This window comes from Eschrichtius robustus, chromosome X, assembly GCF_028021215.1.
Source record: "Eschrichtius robustus isolate mEscRob2 chromosome X, mEscRob2.pri, whole genome shotgun sequence".
NCBI lineage: Eukaryota > Metazoa > Chordata > Mammalia > Artiodactyla > Eschrichtiidae > Eschrichtius > Eschrichtius robustus.
Genome location: NC_090845.1, coordinates 134,188,370 through 134,207,786, shown reverse-complemented (window position 1 = coordinate 134,207,786; position 19,417 = coordinate 134,188,370). Strand labels below are relative to the sequence as shown.

The window sequence follows — 19,417 nt, the reverse complement described above, 5'->3', positions numbered from 1 at the left end:
GGGCCACCAGCGTGCCCGGACCTCCAGGGCCAGTGGTCCCCTGCAGCCCAGGGAGGAGGGGCTGAAATGCCCCTGGAGAGAGAGACGTGCACATCCTAACCCCGCCCCCGCCCCCCCCCCCCCCGCCCCCTGCACTGGGCTGGGACCGTGTGTGGAAATAGGGCCTTTGCAGATGTAAGTTCAGGATCTTGAGATGGGGAGACGATCCTGGGTTATCTGGGCAGACCCCAGATGGAGTGATAAGTGTCCTTATAAGAGGGAGGCAGAAGGACAGTTGACACACAGACACAGCAGGAGGTCTTGTGAAGACGGAGGCAGAGACTGGAGTGATGCAACCACAAGTCAAGGGACACCTGGAACCACCAGAAGCTGGAAGAGGCCAGGAAGGACCCTCTTCTAGAGTTTTTCGAGGGAGTGCGGCCCTACTGATACACTGATTTTGGACTTGTGGCCTCCAGGAACATGAGAGACTCAATCTCTGTTTGAAGCCGCCCGTGTGGTCCTTTGTTACAGCAGTGGCCCCAGGAAACTCATACCAGCCCTGATCTGGCAGCGGGAGCTGGGGCCCTTCAGTGCTGGAGCTGCCCTGGGCTCTCCGGGGCCACAGTGGCTCTGTGCCACCCCTGGCGACCATGCCCTGCCCCACGTGTCCAGAGTGGAGCCGGCTTTGCCTCTTCCTGAAACTTCTGCCCTCCCAAGACTGGAGCCCAGAGTCAGGAGCCCACGGGGGTGGGGCCCGCGATGGATGAACAACCCCCCAAGTTCTCAGAGTGGGTCCCTCCACCGCGCAGGCCCTTCAAGGAGGGGTTGTCCCTCTAGGTGCCCTGCCTGCGGACGCCTGGCTGGCTGCCCCTCCGACAAGCCCCGACTCGTCTAAACCCAAGCAGTGGATTGAGCTTAGGCTGCAGCTGGGCCCGGCTACATCCAGAAGGCACCTGACCTGCAATAAGCACTTGGAAATGTCCCCCACCCCAGCCCCATGTCACTCAGAGTCAGCTCCTTGGTGGCCTCTCCTTTCACGGCACAGCCCTCCCCGAGCGAGACACTGCCATGACTTTCATTGCCCTGGGTGTGTGTGTGCACGCACGTGTGACGGCCCCAGCTCCCCCTCTGGATCAGACCCCTCCTCTGAGTCGCAACCACACGTCCACAGCTCCCGGTGTGCTCCTGGCCCTCAGGGGGCATTCTTCAGGCCCCGGGGGTGCCACACCCCACGCTGCCCACTCCCTAACTCTCACCCCACGTCCAATCTGCACCCAAGTGCAGGCTCCTACTCAACCCAAGGTCGACTGCACCTGGCCCCTCCCCCATCTTTCCTGCCCCTTTCCTGCGGGGTTACCGAGGCTTTGCGACTGCACACCCCTCCGCCCATGCACCTGCCCACAGCTCACAGCAGAGCGGCCCAGCCCTCTGCAGCTCTGCCACCTGGGGCCTCCTGGGACCGCAGCTGGGCCCTGAGCTCCGCAGGGAGGAGCCTTGCGTGGAGTATAAGGCATGCGGGGAAGTGTACACGAGGGACTGTTGGCTGACAGAGATGTTGCCATAGGCTTTTTTCAAAGGCCAGTCAGTCTCAACTTTTGTTTTGTTATTACTATCATCTAATAGTCTGCAACACACTCGATACCAGAGTGAGGCTAAGTGGGCTGTTTGTCTCTTTTTTTTTTTGACTGCGCGCGGGCTTTCTCTAGTTGCGGTGAGCGGGGGCTACTCTTCGTTGCGGTGCGCGGGCTTCTCATTGCAGTGGCTTCTCTTGTTGCGGAGCACGGGCTCTAGGCGTGCGGGCTTCAGTAGTTGTTGCACGCGGGCTCAGTAGTTGTGGCTCGTGGGCTCTAGAGCGCAGGCTCAGTAGTTGTGGCGCACGGGCTTAGTTGCTCCGTGGCATGTGGGATCTTCCCGGACCAGGGCTCGAACCCGTGTCCCCTGCATGGCAGGCGGATTCTTAACCACTGTGCCACCAGGGAAGTCCCCTAGGGCCGTTTGTCTTTGACCAAGTGCTCTGGGTACGGACACCTCCTTTCCAACCATGATCCCCAAGCCCTCGTGGGGTGCGGCCTTGTTCACCTCCCTGGCGCCTGCAGTGGGGCCTGAGTGGTCCCCTGGGTCCTCACAGCCACACTCTGGTCTGGCAGAGTGTGGGTCATGCCTGCGTGGCGCTGTCCCCTCTCGTGTGTGGTGACCCACTGGGCCTACGGGACACCTTCCCTGGGGCCCAGCCACGGGGTTCTCTGTGCCTACCAGCATTATTACAGCGGTCCCACTAGCGTGTCATGGCACCGGTGTCCCAGAGTAAGAAGGAAGCAGGGAGGAAAGGAAGGGCAGCAAGCCTAGAGGGAAGACAGAGATCCATGGTGGGCTGAGTTGAACCCACACCACAGGGTCCGGTGCCCAGACCTGCCCGCAGAGAAACAGCCCGAGGGCTCCGTGTTTCTGTCTCCGCCAGGCCCTGTGCCGGCTGCCCCTCCTCCTGCCAGCGAGGGGACTTGTCCGAGGCCCTGACTCCTGGACCCCTGCCAGTGCCCTTGCCCTGAGCCTGCCCAGCTCAGCAGAGATTGCCGGGCCATGGAGCACACGGCCCAGAATAGTGCTATGATGCCAACGGGTGACATTCTATCGCTGGGCCACCACAATGAGCGGTGCCTCCCACCCCCAAAAGGAGAAATCCGGGGACGCCGGGTGCCCCAGGACCAGGCCAGGCAGAAGGGCTCTGTGCACGGAGCCAGCGCGCGGCGCCTCTGGGCTCTTTCTCTCCTGGGCTGGCACTCCCGGCAGCCCTGCCTGCTCTATTTTCGTTGGTGGCCCACGCTGCTCAGGGAAGCCCTGGATCCCATTACCTGGGGCAGAGGTGCCTTGTGTAGGATGAGGGAAGAGCGGCCAGGCCATAGCCTGTCTCCTGCTTAGCCCGCTGGGCTTGCCATCCAAGGGGCATTTCTTGGGGGACTGTCCCCCCCTACTCCCTTTCCGGGGCAGACCTATGTCCCCAGGCTTCACGGGCTGCGCCCTGGATCCTCTCTTGGGAGCCGGCACCCGCACGCTGCGACCTGGGCTTGGCTCTGCTGGGTGGTCGCTGCGCCGGGAGCCCAGGCCAAGCCAGTACAGGCAGGCGCGCACAGCACTGGGCCCTGTCCCCATGAGGCCTGGCCCTCCTGGGAGTGCGCCCCCTGGTGCTGACACAGGTGTGGCACACAGCTCTGACCACAGCCAAAATCCGGTATTGTGCTGAGCCCCCAAACCCCATCAAGACAGGCAGGCAGGGGCCCCTAGGAGTTCCCGGCTCCCACTCGGTTGGGGGGGGTTTCTGGCCTGGTGCCCTGCAGCCAGCGGCTGCTTGGCAGACACTCCGCTCTGGGAGGGCAGATGCTACCTCAGCCGGCCCTGCTTCAGGAGCCCAGTCTGAGGATAGCTGGGGCAACAGAAGTGACTAGAAGGGGCGGGAAGGGGGCAGCCTGGGGCCTTCTGCCTGATTGCCTAGGGCCTCCTGGTCCAGCCCCGAACCTGGGGGTGCTGAGGACCCTCACTTGAAGGCAGGGAAAGCAGCGAATAGGCAGGCAGCCCAAGTCTCCGACTGGGCACGGAGAGGAGGCACCTGGGAGCCAACCACAGCGGTCCCTCGTGGCTCCCGTTTCTTTTGGGTCCCCAGTCCACCCCGAGAGGCTGCACACGCAGCCGTATTGCACAGTGTTTCTTTAATTGAAAGACAACAACCGACCTCAGAAGCAGCCCCTCCTCAACCTGGGCGTGATCACTCGGAACCCTCACTACCCCAGGGGCTGGAAGGCAACGGGAGGGGAGAGCTAGCCGTTGTAGGGGAAAGGGGGCAGTGAGGAGCGTGATGGGCCCCTCGCAGGGGACAGACTCTCAGAGTCTGGCTGAGTCCAATGCTCCCCCTGGACTGTGGAGCGCGTGGTTGCAGGATCATCGAGGCTTGGGGGCGAGGCCTGGGTGGGGTGGGGGCAGCTGTCCCCCACCGCAGCCTGCCTGGGTAGGGGCTGGGCAGAAGCCCAGCGAGACAGAGACCAGACCCAGCCCAAGGATGTGAGAGAGGAGAGGGAGGACGAGGGAGGGACAGACGGAGACACAGAGAGAGATGGAGAGGACTGGTCCAGGGGCCAGTAGAGCAAAGAGGCTGGGATGGATGGCCGTGAACTCACAGAAGGATGGCAGGGGGCATGGGAGGAGAAGGGTAGCAGGCCAGGCCGAGGAGGGATGTGTGCCAGGCAGGTAGGGTGGGCTCAGCGGGGTCCGCTCTCTCCATCCCTGGCCCCTCAGACCCAGGGACCATTTTCCTTGGACTGGAGCCTCAGACAATTCGGTTTTGGGGTGAATGGGAAGAAAGCTTCGTGGGGGCACCTCTGCGTGGTCATGATGGGGGACCAGGGGCAGCTCTGAAGCTAAGGGGCGTGTGATGGGGGCCAGGCCTCACGCCTCACCTGCGCACTTGGGAGCCAGGGCAAGGACGTCGGGCGGCGATGAGGGGGGTTAGGGATCAAGGGTTGGGCTGGGTCGGGTGCAGCTGAGCATTGGCTTCGCTCCCTTGCTTTGCTTCCCCCCTCAGGACATCTGCTGTGCTCCCCAGAGACCCCGCCCGGGCCACCTTGGCGGCTGCCACCGCCTCTACTTTTTGTAGTTGCCAAACTGGATGGCCAGGCGGTCAGTGACGCAGCGGAAGGTGGCTGGTTGCACCTCCCAGTAGGGCACGGGGTTGCCGAAGAGGCTGATGCCATTGTAGTAGGCTCGCTTGACCCCGAAGCCCACCGGGCAGAAGTCATTGACGCCCACCTTGGTGATGTTGTTGGTGTGCAGATAGACCACCTGGGGGCAGAGGGGTGTGGCTCAGGCTCAGGGCAGTGGCCCAGTCGCCCCGACCCCCCTGCCTGAGTGTGTCCTGCCTGGGTAGGCCGAGCGGAGGGCAGAACCCCGAGGGCTGCTGCCCGCCCTCCCGGCTGAGTCCCGCCCCACCGCCTCATGGGCCACTTTTCACTGTGTTGCATCCACGCGGCCCTTTGAGGGCATGGAGGTCATCCTCCCATTGTCTGGAGGAGAAAACTGAGGCTTGGGTATGGCTGTTGGGCGGGTGTTGGCCAGCGTTAAGGCACCGTGTGTGACTGGGTGCTGGGATGAGGAGCTCGGGGGGAGTGGGTGTGAGGTGAGGGGTACGTGGGCCACGAGTGGTGGGGTGGGACTGTCGATGCGGGAAGGGTGGCACCTTGGGCTCACATAAAGTCCCTGGCCCTCCCTGGGCTCTGGGTCTGCCCCCAGGGAAGCAGCCACGTAGTCCAGAGTCCCAGGGGCGTGAGAGGAGAGAGCCTCGTCCTTCTCCCGGTCCTCAGGGGCACTTACGCCCGCTCCCCCAGCTCCCCGAAGCCACGCTCTATGGGACAGGAGGGTCAGGGAGTGAGGCCCCAAGGACGGCAGGGAGGCGCTCAGACTGCAGCAGCGCCCTCTAGAGGCGGCAAGGACACGGCCGCTAGAGGGCGCACACGGCCGCTAGAGGGCGCGCTCGGCCTGGCCAGGGGGGCGCTGCCGCTGCAGGTGGGCGGTCCCCACGCAGGGCTCAGGTGGGCTCCGGTGTACGCGGCTCTGACTGGCCAGCCCGCGAGAATGGCGGGTCTCCTGGCACGTGTGAATGGGTTGGAAGCAGAGACTGAGGTCCAGAGCAGGGCCGCGTACAGCCAAGTTCATCCATGTGGCTGACAGCCAAGCTGGGGGTAGGGCCCCTGAGAGAACCCCAGGCCAGGCCCTGTATCCCCTCATCAGCCCACCTCCTGCCCTGGGCTGTCCCTGTCTTGCCACAGATCTGTGTACCCCCGTGCCCAGACTGTTCCCTGACCTCGTGGGCCCTGCCGCACCTTTCTGGTGTTTCACCCACCTGAGAGACCTTGAGCTCCAGTATCTACCGGGCCGGCTCCTGCCCCTCCCTCACAACCTCGCTCCGCCCGTGCCCGGCCCTCTCTGCCGTCCACAGTGGCATCCCCACTCGACCCTCTTCTTCCTCAGGGCAGGTGATTGGCACTGAGGGAGGGATCCCTGAGACTGCTCCTTTCCAGCAAGGTCCCATTCCACTCTGTACCCAGAGCCCACATGTGCTGGGCCTGAGCAAGGAGGGCCGTGGGCTGGGGAGCTGACCCCCGGGATGTAGGCTGCTCCCCTCCCCCAGTCCTAGAGAACCCAGCACCAGGGGCTTCCCGCTCCCTGGCTCTCACCTGGAGGAGCTTGAGGTCCGGAAGGCCGGCAGGCACCCTGGACAGCTTGTTATTATCCAAATGCAGTTCCCTCAGGGTGGGCAGAAAACTCAGGCTCCCATTCTCAATCATGCGGATCTGGTTGTGGCCCAGGCCCAGCCTGCGAAGGGGTGGATGAGAAAAAGATGGTGTGGTGGGGCCCACAGGCCACATGGACTGTGGACTCAGGCCCCCCCAGCCCCCCAGCCCACCTGTACAGCTTTGAGTAGCGGAGCAGATCCTCCAGCTCGATTGCCTGGATTTTGTTGTGGTCCAGGTGGAGTTCATTCAGGGTCTCGGGGAGGTCTGCCAGGAAAAGAGGATGCTCTGGGCTGAATGCAGGAGGGGAGGCCATGTGTGTGGGCTGATGCTGTGTGTGCGTGTGCGCGTGTGCGTGTGTGCGTGTGTGTGCACGCTCCCACGCTTGGTGGAGCAGAGACCCTAGCTCTGCCCCAGGTGGGGAGAGGGGCAGCCAAAGCCCTCCCTGAGTAGACTGGGTGCCTCCAGATGGCTCCAGGCCCCCCACCTGTGTCCGTGTGTGCTCCGAAGGCCAGGTAGTGCAGGAAGCAAGGGCCGCCTTCCTACCTTTGGGGATGCCGGTGAGCTTGGCCTCAGAGATGCGCAGGTAGTTGAGCTTCAGGCCATCGAAAGCTCCAGGTTCAAAGCCACTGTTCTCCAGGGGGTTCCCACCCATCTCTAGGAGAGAGGCCCCCTCAGCCCTGGAGCCAGGCCTGGGCATCTGCCCACACACCCCCAGAGCCTGTCGGCTGCCTGGCTTGGGCTGGCCTAATGGGCCCTGCTAATTACCCGCTCCCCCATCTCTGCCTGAAAGCAGTGCCACTAATTTACTAACGCAAATGGACTAAATGCAAATGCCTCGCTGTTCAAGGCCACTAACTCCCAAGGGCACTGGGCCTGGCATCGGCCTTAGGGGGCAGAGGGAGCAGGGAGAAAGGGAGGGGAGACAGAAATCAAGGCCGGACTCCCCCGCCTGCCCAGCCCCTGGCTGGCTGGCTGCACTGGCCCTTTCCCTTCCCTTTCCTTACGGGCCCTGAGTTTCTCTTCACCTTCCCTTGGCAGCTCTGGGGCGTGCTCCTAGACAAGCTTCCAGAAAGTTCCGTGAGGCCCAGCCGGCTGGTTCATGGCTGTCCCGGACAGCCCAGCACCCAGCTGCTCTGGCTGGCAGAGCCCCCCTCCTTGACCCTCCTCCCCCATCCACTGCCACCGCCGGGGAGGGGTGACGACCGCCACTGGTGGGACCTCGCTCACCGATGCAGTTCATGTTGCGCAGCCCACTGAACACGCCCTTGGGCACCTTGCGGATGCGGTTGTCATGGATGCGGAGCTCCACCAGGGAGCTGGGCAGGTTGGGAGGGATCTCCACCAGGTGGTTCTTGGAGATGTAGAGCTTCTGCAGCTTCCGCAGGGGGCTGAAGGCCTTCTCGTGGATCTTGGAGATCTTGTTGTTCACCAGGACCAGGGCCTGAGGCAGCACGCGTGCTGAAGTGAAGGCCCCAGCCCCCCACCTGCCCGCCTTCTCCTCTCCCCCATCCCCTGCCACCTGAGCTAGCGATTCGCGATTAGCAGTTATCAGGACTTTACAGATGTTTGAGCCCCAGCTCAGCCTCCAGGAGATCCGTCTGTGCTCCCGGGCAGAGCGCAGATCGGGGAGCTGGCGCTCAGGCCCAGCAATACCACTGCTGCTTAGCACGGCCTGCCGCTTCTCTGTGTCCCAGTTTCCCCACTTGCACCCTGGCTACAATGAAATCTTTTCTCACTGTGTTGCTGGGAGGAGCCAATAAGATGAAAAGTTTTCAGTCAAAAAGGGAATTGGGCTGAGTGATCCTGTCCTGCACTTATGGCTGCTGACACCTGCACATGTGCCCTGTGACCCTGGGCACTCCCACCATAGCTGCCTCCAGACCTCTCTCAGGACTCCCCAGGTCCCTGGTCCCCTCTCGCACTCCACAAGTACGTGCCCACAGCCATCTGGACCCAACCCCCCGTGCTGCGGGCCTGCCACCTCCTTGCAGCCCCTTGGAAGGGCCAGGGTGGGCTTACATAGAGGTGCTGGAGGCCTTTGAAGTCATCCTTTCGGATCTCGGAGATGTCGTTGTTCTGCAGGTCCAGCAGAGTGGTGTCGGGCGAGATCTCTTTGGGCACAGCCTTCAGACCTGGGGGCCGGCACCACTGTCACCGGCGTGAGCCACGGCCATGACCCCAGAGTGGCGCGGAGCTCAGGGACTCGCGCACACGCAGACCCGCACGCAGGGGCTCCGCCGCAAGTGGGCCAGCACCAGAGCCGGCAGTTGGAGGGGCTTCTCGCTCCCCGCTTGCTGGCAAGCAGACCAATGGACACCCTCCCACACTGAAACCAGGATTCCCGAGCTGGCTTGGGGTCACCCCCTACCCACCCTCACGCTTCCACGTCCATCCCACTGGACTGACCCAGGTCGGAGCACTGAACGACCCGCAGGTGGCAGTGGCAGCCGAAAGGGCACATGGCGCTGTAGGTGGGCGGGAGGGAGTCCAGGTCTGGGATGCCCGAGGTCGTGTCGGCGCCTGAAGCCTCCTCGTCGTTCAGCATGGGCAGCCCGTCGTCCAGGGTGAAGTCCCAGAAGCCTTTTTGCTCGAAGGGCAGAGCCTGGCTCAGGGCCAGCAGGGCCGCAAGAGGCCACAGGGGCCACATGGTGGGCGTGCCTGCGAGACTGGGGTGAGGAGAGGCCATCAGGAGTGCCCAGCTGGCGCCCACGCCCATCCTCTGGGCCCTTGCCTGGCTACCGTCCTGAGCCCGGGGGGCTGGGGTTCTGCATGTGTTGGCCTTGTGTCCCTCACCCCTCACCCTTCACCGGTGCAGCCAGACCCTGGGCTGTAGGGGCCGGGAGGGAGGTGTGGGTGGGCAGGAGACCCCGGGCAGGACTTGGCCTCAGTGGGCAACTCCGTGTCTTCCCAGTTGGTGAGTCTGTACCCCTCCAACGCGCTCATGCAAGCACACACACACCCACACACTCACGCAAGCACACACACACCCACTCACGCAAGCACACACACACTCACGCAAGCGCGCACACACGCACTCACGCAAACACACACTCACACAAGCACACACACACTCACGCAAGCACACACACACACGCAAGCACACACACACAAGCACACACACGCAAACACACACTCACGCAAGCACACACACATGCAAACACAGACACACTCATGCAAGCACACACACTCACGCAAACACACACACACGCAAGCACACACACAAACTCACGCAAATGCACACACACTCACGCAAGCGCACGCACACTCATGCAAGCACACACACACACTCACGCAAGCGCACACACACTCATGCAAGCGCACACACACGCAAACACACACACACACTCACGCAAGCACACACACACTCACGCAAGCACGCACACTCACACAAGCACATACGCACACACACACTCACGCAAGCGCACAATACACTCACGCAAACGCACACACACTCACGCAAGCGCACACACTCACGCAAGCACACACACACTCATACAAACGCACACACACACTCACGCAAGCGCACAAACACACTCACGCAAGCATACACACACACTCATGCAAACACACACACACACTCACGCAAGCGCACACACACTCACGCAAGCATACACACACACTCACGCAAGCACACACACACACACACACACACACACACACACACACACACACGCACAAGCCACTGAGCCAGCCGCAGCCTGCCTGGGGGGTCAGCGAGGCTAGTGGAGGAGGCGGAGAGGGAAACCCAGCCATTTGCCCCCCACAGGCTTTGAGGAATTCAGATTTAAAGAAACCACTGTGGCCCGGGCCAATCCCACATGCTCAGGACAGCGTGGGCGCGCTCAGGGTTGACTTAGGTGACCACAAGTCGCTTCCTTTCCTGCCTGAGCCCCCCTTGCAGCACACCCACATTTTTCTAAGAGAGTCAAGAGGCCAAGGCACCAGGATGGGCACGTTGGGCAGAAAGCTGGGCCAGCGCTGGAGGGAAGGCGGAGGAGAGGGGCATTCTCCCAGGCTGTGTGTGGAATCCTGGAGATGGAGGGGGTGTCCCTCGCCCCCCCGCCTCCGCTCCCCTGGGCCTTGGCTTCCTCCCCTGGCCGTGAGCCTTCCCCTGGCCTCCCGCGTCTGCTCCCACCCTTCCTTCTGCCGCGGCCCAGCCCCCTGGCGAGGCCACCGGAGGGGAGCAGCCTGCTGCCAGGGTGGCGGGCAGGTTCAGCTTGTCCAGAGGCTCCTCTGCTGAAAGACAGTGTCCAGGAGGAGGCTGGAGCCCCTGCCTCTCCTACCACCCCCAACTACCCGCTTTCCTGGGAAAGCCCCAGCCTCATTTTCCCGTGTTAAAGAGGAATAAGTGCGCCTGCCCTTCTTGTCTCCCAGGTGCGGGGTGTCTGGGGTTGCCCCAGGTGCAGACGTGAACCAGCCCCGCCCCAGGGAGGCCCTCACTTGGGGCCCATCTTGGCCAGGGGAAGGGCTGTTCGGGGCTTCAGTGGGGCTGGGTGAGCCCCCTGAGCCTGATGGCCGGCTGCAAAGGGGGAAGGAGGCCCCCGGCAGGCCCGGTCGATGTGGGGCTGGGCTGGCTGCCGCAGTGGGCACTGCTGCCCTGGAGTCCTCCCACCAGCAGGCAGGGGTTGGGGGCTGCGACCACCTCCAGACGTGGGCGCAGCAGCTCTGCACCTCGGGTTCCCATTGATCCCCATCTTGCCGCCCCCTCTCGCACTCCTCAGGCCCCCCGCTGAGCTGGTCACGTGGCCTGTCCTGGCTCCCACCATCCTGAGGACGGAGCTGCAGCTGCCAGCGTGAGGGGGCCCGGGATGCTGTGCCCCAGAGCGCCACCAGCGGGCCCCAGTGACGGGCTCAGAAAAGCTGCCTGCCTGCCCCGGTCACACATCAGAGTGAGGGTCCCTCATGCTGGGGCAGCGCCCAGCCTCCCTGCCTCCTTCAAGCCTTGAGAGCCCGTGATCACACTCCAGGTCCCGCCAGCCCCAGGCTGGCCCAGTAGGACCTGGGGAGCCCCCAGAGGGCCTCGGCAAAGAGTTGGGAGAAGGCCCTGGGCTTGCCTACCTGGACCACGAGTCCCTCCTTCTTCACACGAGTTTTCAAACCCCAGGGCAAAGCAGGGTGGGCCTAGGCCTCCCAGGCTTGCCGCTGCTGTGCAGGGCCCCTGCCCAGGGGCTGCTGGACACCCGGGGCTGGGCGGAGGAAGAGCAGCGGAGAGAACAGGAAGGATGAAGGCAGGAGGGCGAGATGCAGCGGGAGAGGGACTGCTTCCCCCCTGCCTGGCGCTCCTGCCAAAGCCACTACCTCACGGGGGGGGGGGTGAGTCAGGGCTGGAACGCCCGGCAGGATCCTTGGGAGGCTCTGGGATCCCCCGTCCACCTGGTCTGGCCAGGCCCGGGGGAGGCTTCGGGGAGCGGTGCGCGCAGACAGGCCTCTTCCAGCCTGGTGGGACCGGGAAGGTCTGGGGGCCTCCACCCGCATCTGGCCCCTCCACCGCGGGAGAGGATGGACAGGCGCTGGGAAGGCCAACCAGGGCAGGACTAGCCACTGGGGCCCCAAGAGGGCTCACGGGACCCTCCCTGGGGGGACGGAGGCTCCGAGCCGCCGTGCCTGATATCCTGATGTTGCTGCATCTGGGGCCCCACAAAGAGGCAGAGAGGGGAAGGGCCGGCTGCAGTGCAGGCTCACTCTCAGGGGGAGGGAGGCTGAGGGCTTGGAGGCCCTACCCCAGGGCCCCGTGACAGAGCACAGGGCAAGGTTTGGCTGGTTTTACCCGGCTCCTGGCCAGGCCCAGGCCGTGGGCAGGCTGGCGCGCTTTCCGGCACAGCCCTCCTTTCCCCGCGGAGAGCTGGCAGGAGACTCAGCGGCCAGAACTGTGCAGAGCGGAGGGGGCCGGCTGGACACCAAGCCCGCGGGAGGCCGCAAGAGACCCCCCCCCCATCCCGCTCCCCCGCGAGCGCCAGAAGGAGCTGGGGAGGGGCCTGGAGGGGGCGCCCGGGAGGAAGGCACCACTTTATGGAGGAGAAAACGGAGGCCTAGAGAGAGGAGCCAACGTTCCCCAAGTCACTCAGCCTGAGACTTGGAGCCCCGCTCAGGCGACTCCAGGCCCCGGGCTTTCAGGCCTCGGCCGGGGAGCTCCACACACGGCCCGGGGGTGATGGAGTTCTCTGGCCTGGCCGGCTGAGTGTGGGCAGTGCACAGAGGCTGGGGGAGGAAGCCGAGCTGCAGGGCTGCCTCCCCCCACCTCACACCGGGTCCCCCCCCACACACACGTGCAGGAGGCCGGTGGGCCCTCAGCCCCGGAAGCGGGAGCCCCCCACGGACAGATACTGTGAGACCCACGGCAAGTCCCGCCAGCCCCCACTCCCCACACTACCCAGGCCTCTGGGCCTCCTGGGTGTGTCTCCAAGGACTTCAGGCAGCCTCGAGCCCCATCAGAGTGTTCTCTGAGCTGGATGGGCCCCTCCTCCTCCTCAGAGCAAAGGAAAGAAGCGGTGATGGCGGTGAGGCCTCAGGCCGCGCGCCCACAGGTTGGAGTGAGGGCCGCCCACCCAATAGGGCTCTCCTTGTCTGGCCCTCTGAAAGCCAGCGCAGTCCTCCAACTGGGACTGCTCCAGGTCACAGCCAAACAAGACACACTGGCAGCCCCTGAGAACACGGAGGGGCCGTGCCAGGCATTCAGGCCAGGCCAAGGGCGGCGGGAGCGGGCCTGAGGTCTGGCAGGCGCTGGGAGCTCGCCTGCAGATGTGCGGCCCGCAGCTGCCAAGTCGCAGATGCCGGACGCCTGACGCTGTCCCGCAGCCTCGACCCGGGTGTCTGGCCCCTCTGAGCAGCCCAACCTGAACCCGGACGCGCGTGCCGCCTTCCACCTCGCCCCACGGGTCCCGGGACTGCGGGCCGCCCTTCCCCCCTCCCCTCTGTCCACCAAAGCCTTTGAGGCCCAGCCTCTACTAGCAGGCCAGAGGCAGGGGCGCTGCCCAGAGCTCTGCTCCGCAAGCCGACACCCGGGCCCTGAGAGAGGGGACGTGCACCATCCGTGGGTCTCCTGAGGCTTACACATGTGCGTGCGTGTCGGGGCGACTGTGTGTGGGGTCGTGGCCGCAGCGGGTGGGGGGGGCCCTGAGCCCCGCCCCATCGGTGTCTGCACGCCTTCCAGCCACGAGGGGGGCAGACATCCAGGCGTGGCTGGCCAGGGCGCTCCTCCCTGCTGGGGTCTTGGCGCTGCTGAGGTGACTGGACAGAACTGGGTCCTGTGCCCCTGCAGCCTTCAGGGACAGACTTGACCTGGATGTGGGTGTCGGAGGCCAACAGGGAGCCAGCCCGTCTGCTGCAGAGCACTGGCACCGGGGAGGCGGCTAGGTGGCCGGTGCTGACCAGGCCGGACGTCTCTCCCCACGGCCCTGAGGACAGCCATCCCTTCCGCCCCCAACCTGCTGGGAAACCTCTGGAAGGCAGGCGGTCCCAGTGCTGGCCTTCTGCCGTGCCAGAGTCAGGCGGCAGATGAGCCAGGTCAGCTGGGGGTCCTGGGCTGCTGGGTGCCCTTCCCCCCCGCCAAGGCTCGCTGCAGAAACCCTGAGGGAGGGGGAGGGTGTCCTATCCCTTCCCGGGGCGGGACAGGGCACTCAAGTGATTTCTTAGCACAGCCCTCCTGAGGACCAGCAGGAAGTGCCATTTCTACCACTGGATGAATGGGTGAACTGAGGCTCAGAGCCTGCCCGAAACTCTTGCCCAAGGCCACACTGTGAGGAAATGGTAGAGGGGGCACACCTGCCTTGCCCCACCCTCTGCCCCCGCAGACTTTGCTGCAGACCCCAAAGTCACAGAATCCCAAGCTCCCTGGGTTGCACAGGCGGCCGAACCAGCCCCTGGTCCCTGGAGAAGACTCCTTGCATCTCCCTCACTCTGGCTGGGAGGTGACACTGATGGAAAGCAGGGCCCTGCCCTGTGGGTCCTGCGCCCCCTGGCTTGCATCACGAATCCTCTAGAAACGTGGCGTCTCTCTCTGACCGCCACCATCCATAGCTCCCCTCAGCCCGCGGGGCCAGATGCCTCTCCTCGGCCCAAGTGCACCCATCAGGCCAGCCCCAGCCCCTCTGCCTCCGCCTCCAGCTGCAGGGCGGTGGCCTGGAAAAGCCATCATCCCAGCCTGGCCCGGGAGGTTCCCCCAAGCATTTTAGGTCCCAGCAGGTGCCAGACCCCACAGCGAGATGCTCTCAGCCTGGCTCCCAGAGCCCGAGGTCCTGTCTGCCTTGCTCCCTCACTGAACCAGGGACTCTGGCTGGGGTGGACGTAGCCCCCTGCAGCTAGCCTAGGAGGTCGCCGGACCTGTCACCTTCAGCCCCTCCCAGGGCTCCTGGGGTCGCACCCCTGTGCAGTAAGGCCCACAGGACCACAATCGAGGCCAAGCTAGAACTCGGATTGTGCGAGGATGGAAGTGGCGCTCACCTCCCAAACTTCCCCTGTCTCCAGGGACAGGGCTGCCAGAGCCAGACTCTGTCTGCCCTCCGCCCCTGTCCTTCAGGTCCTAGTTTTGTTCCCCAAATCCCCGATCCCATGGCCACTCGGGTCTCTGACTGCTGTGTCCCTCTTGGCCATCTGACCCACCCAGAGGCAGCTGGTGGGGGAGAAGCAGGGGCCGGTTCAGAGTCGCATGGAGCCTGGGACCTCTCCCAGCCCGCTGCCCCTTGTCCTGCAGCTCAGCTCCAGGCTGGGGTTTCTGCTGAGTCTGGCCTTCAGATGCCGTGGATCGGGAGAGCTGGCTGTGAGGAGGCCGGGTAGAGCCCCAGTCCCCCAGACCTGAAGGATGTGTCGCCATGGGGAGGGGCAGGCGTGAGTCGTCTGAGTCCCTGGCACCTTCACTGGGCTTGGGAATGTCAGCGATGCCAGCCTGCCAGTGAGCGCGAGCTGGGCTGCTCTGCAGACTGCTATGGGGGCCGAGCAGCCTCTGGAGGAGCTGAGGCTGGGGGGGCCTGGGCAAGTGGGCAGCTCCCATAGGCACCCAGGAGCTGGCCAACCCCAGAGTAGAGGGGGTGGGGGACAAGCCAAAGGGAGTCCCAGAGGGCGTGAAGGAAGCCCGGGGGACCCTGGGGCTGGGGACTCCAGGCGAGGGGAGGGCTTTCACCCCAGAACCTTCCATCTGGAAGGTGGGGAGATGAAGCACAGCCCCAGGGAACACTGGGAAGCTGGTTCTGGAAGCCTGGAGAAGGGCCTGGCTCTAGGGCTACCAGTTAGCCTCTGGCCTGGGGCAGGACTGAGCAGACGCCCTCTCCATCCTCCCAGGGCAGTCCCCTCTGCCTCTGCCCGCACCGGCTTCCTCGAAGATAGGATTCACAGAAAAGCTTTCGTGGGTGATCAGGTGTGGGCCCCAGTATGTGAGCAGAGGGGACAGAGGGGGCGGGAGGAGCACTGAGTGCCCCGGGCACCAGCCGGCAGGACAGGAGGGGGCAGAGCTGGCAGGACCCGGGTGTGCCTGCCTCCAGAGGGGGCCCATGCTCACCCCCACCCCACGCTCACAGCAGGGCGCCCCAGGAGAGCCACCATCACCCTCCAGCCTCAGGATCTGAGCTAAGCCCTTGGGCTGGTGTGTCCCCTCCCACCAGCAGGGCCGACAGGCACGGGGAGGAGTGGGCAGCTCAGGGCAGCGACCAAGCTCTCCAACCCTGGGGAGGAACTTTCTAACAATCCAGGGTGTTGGCAGGGAAGGAGAGGGGCTCCAGACATGCCACGGAAAGTGGCCTAGCAGGTGGGGCTCTGGAGGCCCCGGAGCTGGGACTGGGGCCCTGCCCGGAGGCGAGCCAGACAGCGCCGGGCCCCACTGGGAGTCTGGGAGCTGGGCTGCCGCCCGCAGCTCACGTGCTCCAAGGGTGGCCCTGGGGGCCGGCCACGGCCTCAGGCTGCATCCCCAGGCGGCCAAGGACAAGTGACCGCTGGGACAGGCCTGTCTCCTTGGGGCTTCTCCAGGGAGTGGAGGAGGGCTGGTGGTGGGTGGGCCTGGGAAGAGGCTCATGACAGATCCTTCCTCTGGGACTCGACGCCGCCGGTGCTGGAAGGGACACTCTGTGGCCCTGAGTGACTAAGGAATGTTGCTAAAGAAAGGAAACGCTTTCTTGTCTTACGAACACCCCCCTCTCTTCCGGTCCTTCCCCATTCACGCTCCTCTGATGGGCCAGGGCCACTGATGGGATTGGGGAGAAATTGGGGCCAACGCTTGCATGTCACCCTGCATGACGGTCAGAGGGCCGGCACCCCACATTTCTGGGCCCCTAAAATGAGCTGGTACAGAACTGCCACCAGACCCACTGGTGAAGGGGCTGGGCCTCGGACTCCCCATCGACATAGTGGGGCCCCTGGTCCCTGCTCCAGGGCAGGGCATAAAAGCGGTAGGATGGTTAATGCCCTCTGTGACCCGGGTCCTGGGACGTGAAGGTGGGCCGGTCGGTGGGCCAGCCGGGGTGGCCAGGGCAGCCACTCAGCTGCTCGCTGCCTCGCCATGGGGGCCCTCCCTGCTCCCAGCCTTCTTCCCACTGCCCGGTCTTGGCGGCTTGGAGACAGTACTATGGCTTCCTTTCGATGCACGCACAGAGAACTGCCCTCAGAGGCTCACCCACGCTGGCCCACGGCAGCCGGACACCGGAGGTCCCACAGAAAGGCGCCTCTGCCGAACCACCAGCCTCCCCAGGGTCTGGATGGCGGTGGTGGCCGTGCGCTCTCCCTCTTCACAATCCCGCAGCCCTGGATGCGTACTCCTGGGAACCTTCCTTGCTGGCACTGAGGGGGGCCTGAGCTTCTCCAGCTTGTCTCAATCTCAGTCAGTCCCTACCTTGTGGAGAGCTGGCCGGCCAGGGAGGGGTGAGGGCACAGAAGCAGGAGCCCCCAGAGGGCAGGACTGGCCACCGAATCGGCAACCTGAGTGGCCCTTACGAAGACTTCAACTGCGTGAGAACAGTTTCCCTGGCCTGAGCGAGGTCTGCCCCGCCCGCCCCACCCAGCACCCTGCCCTGGAGGACCCTGGTCCTCCCGCTCCACTCAGCGGAGCCAACTCGGGAAGCTCTCACCAACCAGTGCCCAGGCCCCAGCCCCGCCCCGCCCATGGAGCAGCGAGGTGGTGTTCCCATCCCCCAGCCTTCCAGGATACTCAGTGGCACACCCAGAGAGCTCCGTTCTCCCTTGTTCCTCTCCTGGGTCCCTCGGCAGTTCCCTCAGCATGCCAGCCATCTTGAGAGCTTGAGGGGCAGGGCCAGTGGGCCTGCCGCCTCTCACTCCAATCCCCACGCACTGCACTTGACCATAGCTATCATCGTCAACATGCAAGTGACTTTAAGGGCTCCCTGGGTGCTATGGGGTCAATAGCCGGGGTTTGTCAGTCAGGAGCTCTGAGTCCTGGCCCCAGTTCTGCCCCTGACTGCCTGTGCCACTGTGGGCAGGTTCCTGCCCCTCTCTGGGCCTCAGGTGCCCCCTCTGTACAATGGATGGGGTGGGAGTGGGACCAGCAGGGGCCACGCCTCCCCTCCCAAACGGCTCCGGAGGGCAACCTTGTAGCTACACTTTATTTCAGAACTGGAGCTCTCTCTCCATTCCTGAGATGCCCCCAGGCACCAGTGGGGGGCTGCCTTTGGGGGACGGAGCATTAACCTGGGAGCTCTGGAACCTCACCCCTTCCTAAAGGTGCCCATCCTGGGATGATGGTGTCCTCACATCTACCCATGGTCCCCAGAAGCCCTCCGGGGCCCCAGGCCAAACCTGCCTGGCTAACACAGCACAGTTGCCTGAGTTTCCCTCTGCACTCCCCTTTGGAACCTCAATCCAAGGGGGATCTGGGGACAGAGGGGACTGAGCTGCCCAGGCAGCCCCACCCAGGGACATCCCCCCCCCCACCCAGGACTCTGTGGACCCACACCTCGCCCAGGAGGAGGTGGAGGCACGGCATTAGCCTGCGGGTAAGCAAGGAATATCTGGGCAGGGTGCCTGGGGTGTGCCTGGGAAACCAAGTCTCTGAGCCCACGCCGTGGACTAGCCCCAGGCAGTGGGGACCGCTCCCCAGTGACGAGCTTGGGCGGGCGCCCAGAGGTCCTCCTAACCAGGGCCAAGTGCAAAGTGCACCCGGGACTTGCAGCGAGCTAAGGGGGCCATTGGCAGAGCCAGGGTGCCAGCCGCCCAGCCATGCCTGGGTGATGCTCTGGGGTGGCAGCCAGGGGGAAGAACCCCGAGGGGGAGGCAGAGAGCGCAGATGTGGGCAGAGCTGAGCAAGGTCAGAGGCGTGAGGCAAGGGGATGTAGAAGGCGCCTGGAGGACAGAAGGGAGAAGAGGCAGAAATGGGACAAGGACCCAGGGGGCCGCAGGGTGGCGACGAAGGGGCGCGGACCAGGAGCCTGCAGTGGGAATCCACAGGCAGCCTAGGGGCGGAGAGGGTGGGGAGGGGGCAGCGGGGGGAACTGGAGGAGGGGCGAGGAGGGCGAGCGTGGGGTTGGCAGGGTCGGGGGCGTCTCGAGGACGGTGAGGGGGCAGCGGACCCGGGGGCGAGACAGTGAGAGCAGCTCAGGGCCAGCGTAGGAACAGCGGGGACACTACGGGGCTTGTGGAGGTGGGGGACCCTACCTGAGGAGGGGAAGCGGCGGGCACAGGCTGGCTGGTTGGCAGTCTTGAGGGTCGGGCAGTCCGTGCGTCTGTCGGTCCGTCGGGTCGTCGGAGAGCAGCTGCTCGCTCCTGGGCAGTTCGTGGAGAGAGGGGAGACAGAGGCGGTGGCGGGAGGGAGGCTAAAGGCTGGGCGGGCGTTGCCGACGACGCCGGGAGGGGACGGCGGGGAGGGGCGGCGGGGGAAGGGGGGAGGAAAGGAGGGGAGGGGGGCTGGGTGGGGTGGAGAGGGAGGGAGAGAGGGAGGGAGGGAGGGAGGGAGGGGGCAGGCTTCCCGGCCCCCCTGGCAGCTTCAAAGGGGAGTAATTTGCTTGTAGACCAGCTGGGCTAGCTGCACCCCTCCCCCTTGCGCCCCCCAGCACTCCCCCCACCCCTGGGGCACACAGTGAAGGGACACACAGGCTAACTCACACAAGGACCCTTGGCGTCTCTGGGCAGGCGCAGCCTCAGAGATTCAAACTTTCCACTGTCCAGATGGGGACCCTGAGGCCCAGAGAGGGGCGGGAGCCGGCTTGCGGGCGTTAGGCCGGGCA

The 19,417-nt window shown here is 64.7% G+C and overlaps 1 protein-coding gene across 3 annotated transcripts; it reads right to left on the bottom strand.

Moving 5' to 3' along the window:
- Window positions 1-1,519: 1,519 nt before the first annotated feature.
- Window positions 1,520-19,001, bottom strand: BGN (biglycan). Of its 3 annotated transcripts, XM_068534122.1 has the most exons (9): window positions 18,849-18,987; window positions 8,667-8,926; window positions 8,280-8,392; window positions 7,488-7,701; window positions 6,804-6,914; window positions 6,431-6,524; window positions 6,201-6,339; window positions 2,236-2,324; window positions 1,520-1,920 (listed from the first exon to the last, which is right to left on the bottom strand). In XM_068534122.1, the coding sequence occupies exons 2-8, from the start codon at window positions 8,905-8,907 to the stop codon at window positions 2,244-2,246; spliced, it is 993 nt and encodes a 330-aa protein (XP_068390223.1). In that variant the 5' UTR covers window positions 8,908-8,926; window positions 18,849-18,987; the 3' UTR covers window positions 1,520-1,920; window positions 2,236-2,243. The 3 variants fall into 3 exon arrangements, with proteins under 3 accessions (XP_068390223.1, XP_068390222.1, XP_068390224.1); XM_068534121.1 differs by having other exon boundaries at window positions 1,520-2,324; XM_068534123.1 differs by lacking the exons at window positions 1,520-1,920; window positions 2,236-2,324 and adding an exon at window positions 3,667-4,809 and having other exon boundaries at window positions 18,849-19,001.
- Window positions 19,002-19,417: the final 416 nt, after the last annotated feature.

What these genes read in the sequence shown, in the direction of transcription:
- BGN (XM_068534123.1), bottom strand. Translation starts at nt 8,907, where the DNA reads ATGTGGCCCCTGTGGCCTCTTGCGGCCCTGCTGGCCCTGAGCCAGGCT. An exon ending in AAGGCCTCCAGCACCTCTAT is followed by an intron (nt 7,702 to 8,279) that starts GTAAGCCCACCC and finishes GTGCTGCCTCAG; the next exon opens with GCCCTGGTCCTGGTGAACAA. An exon ending in CGGACCTCAAGCTCCTCCAG is followed by an intron (nt 4,810 to 6,200) that starts GTGAGAGCCAGG and finishes CTCTGCCCCCAG; the next exon opens with GTGGTCTATCTGCACACCAA.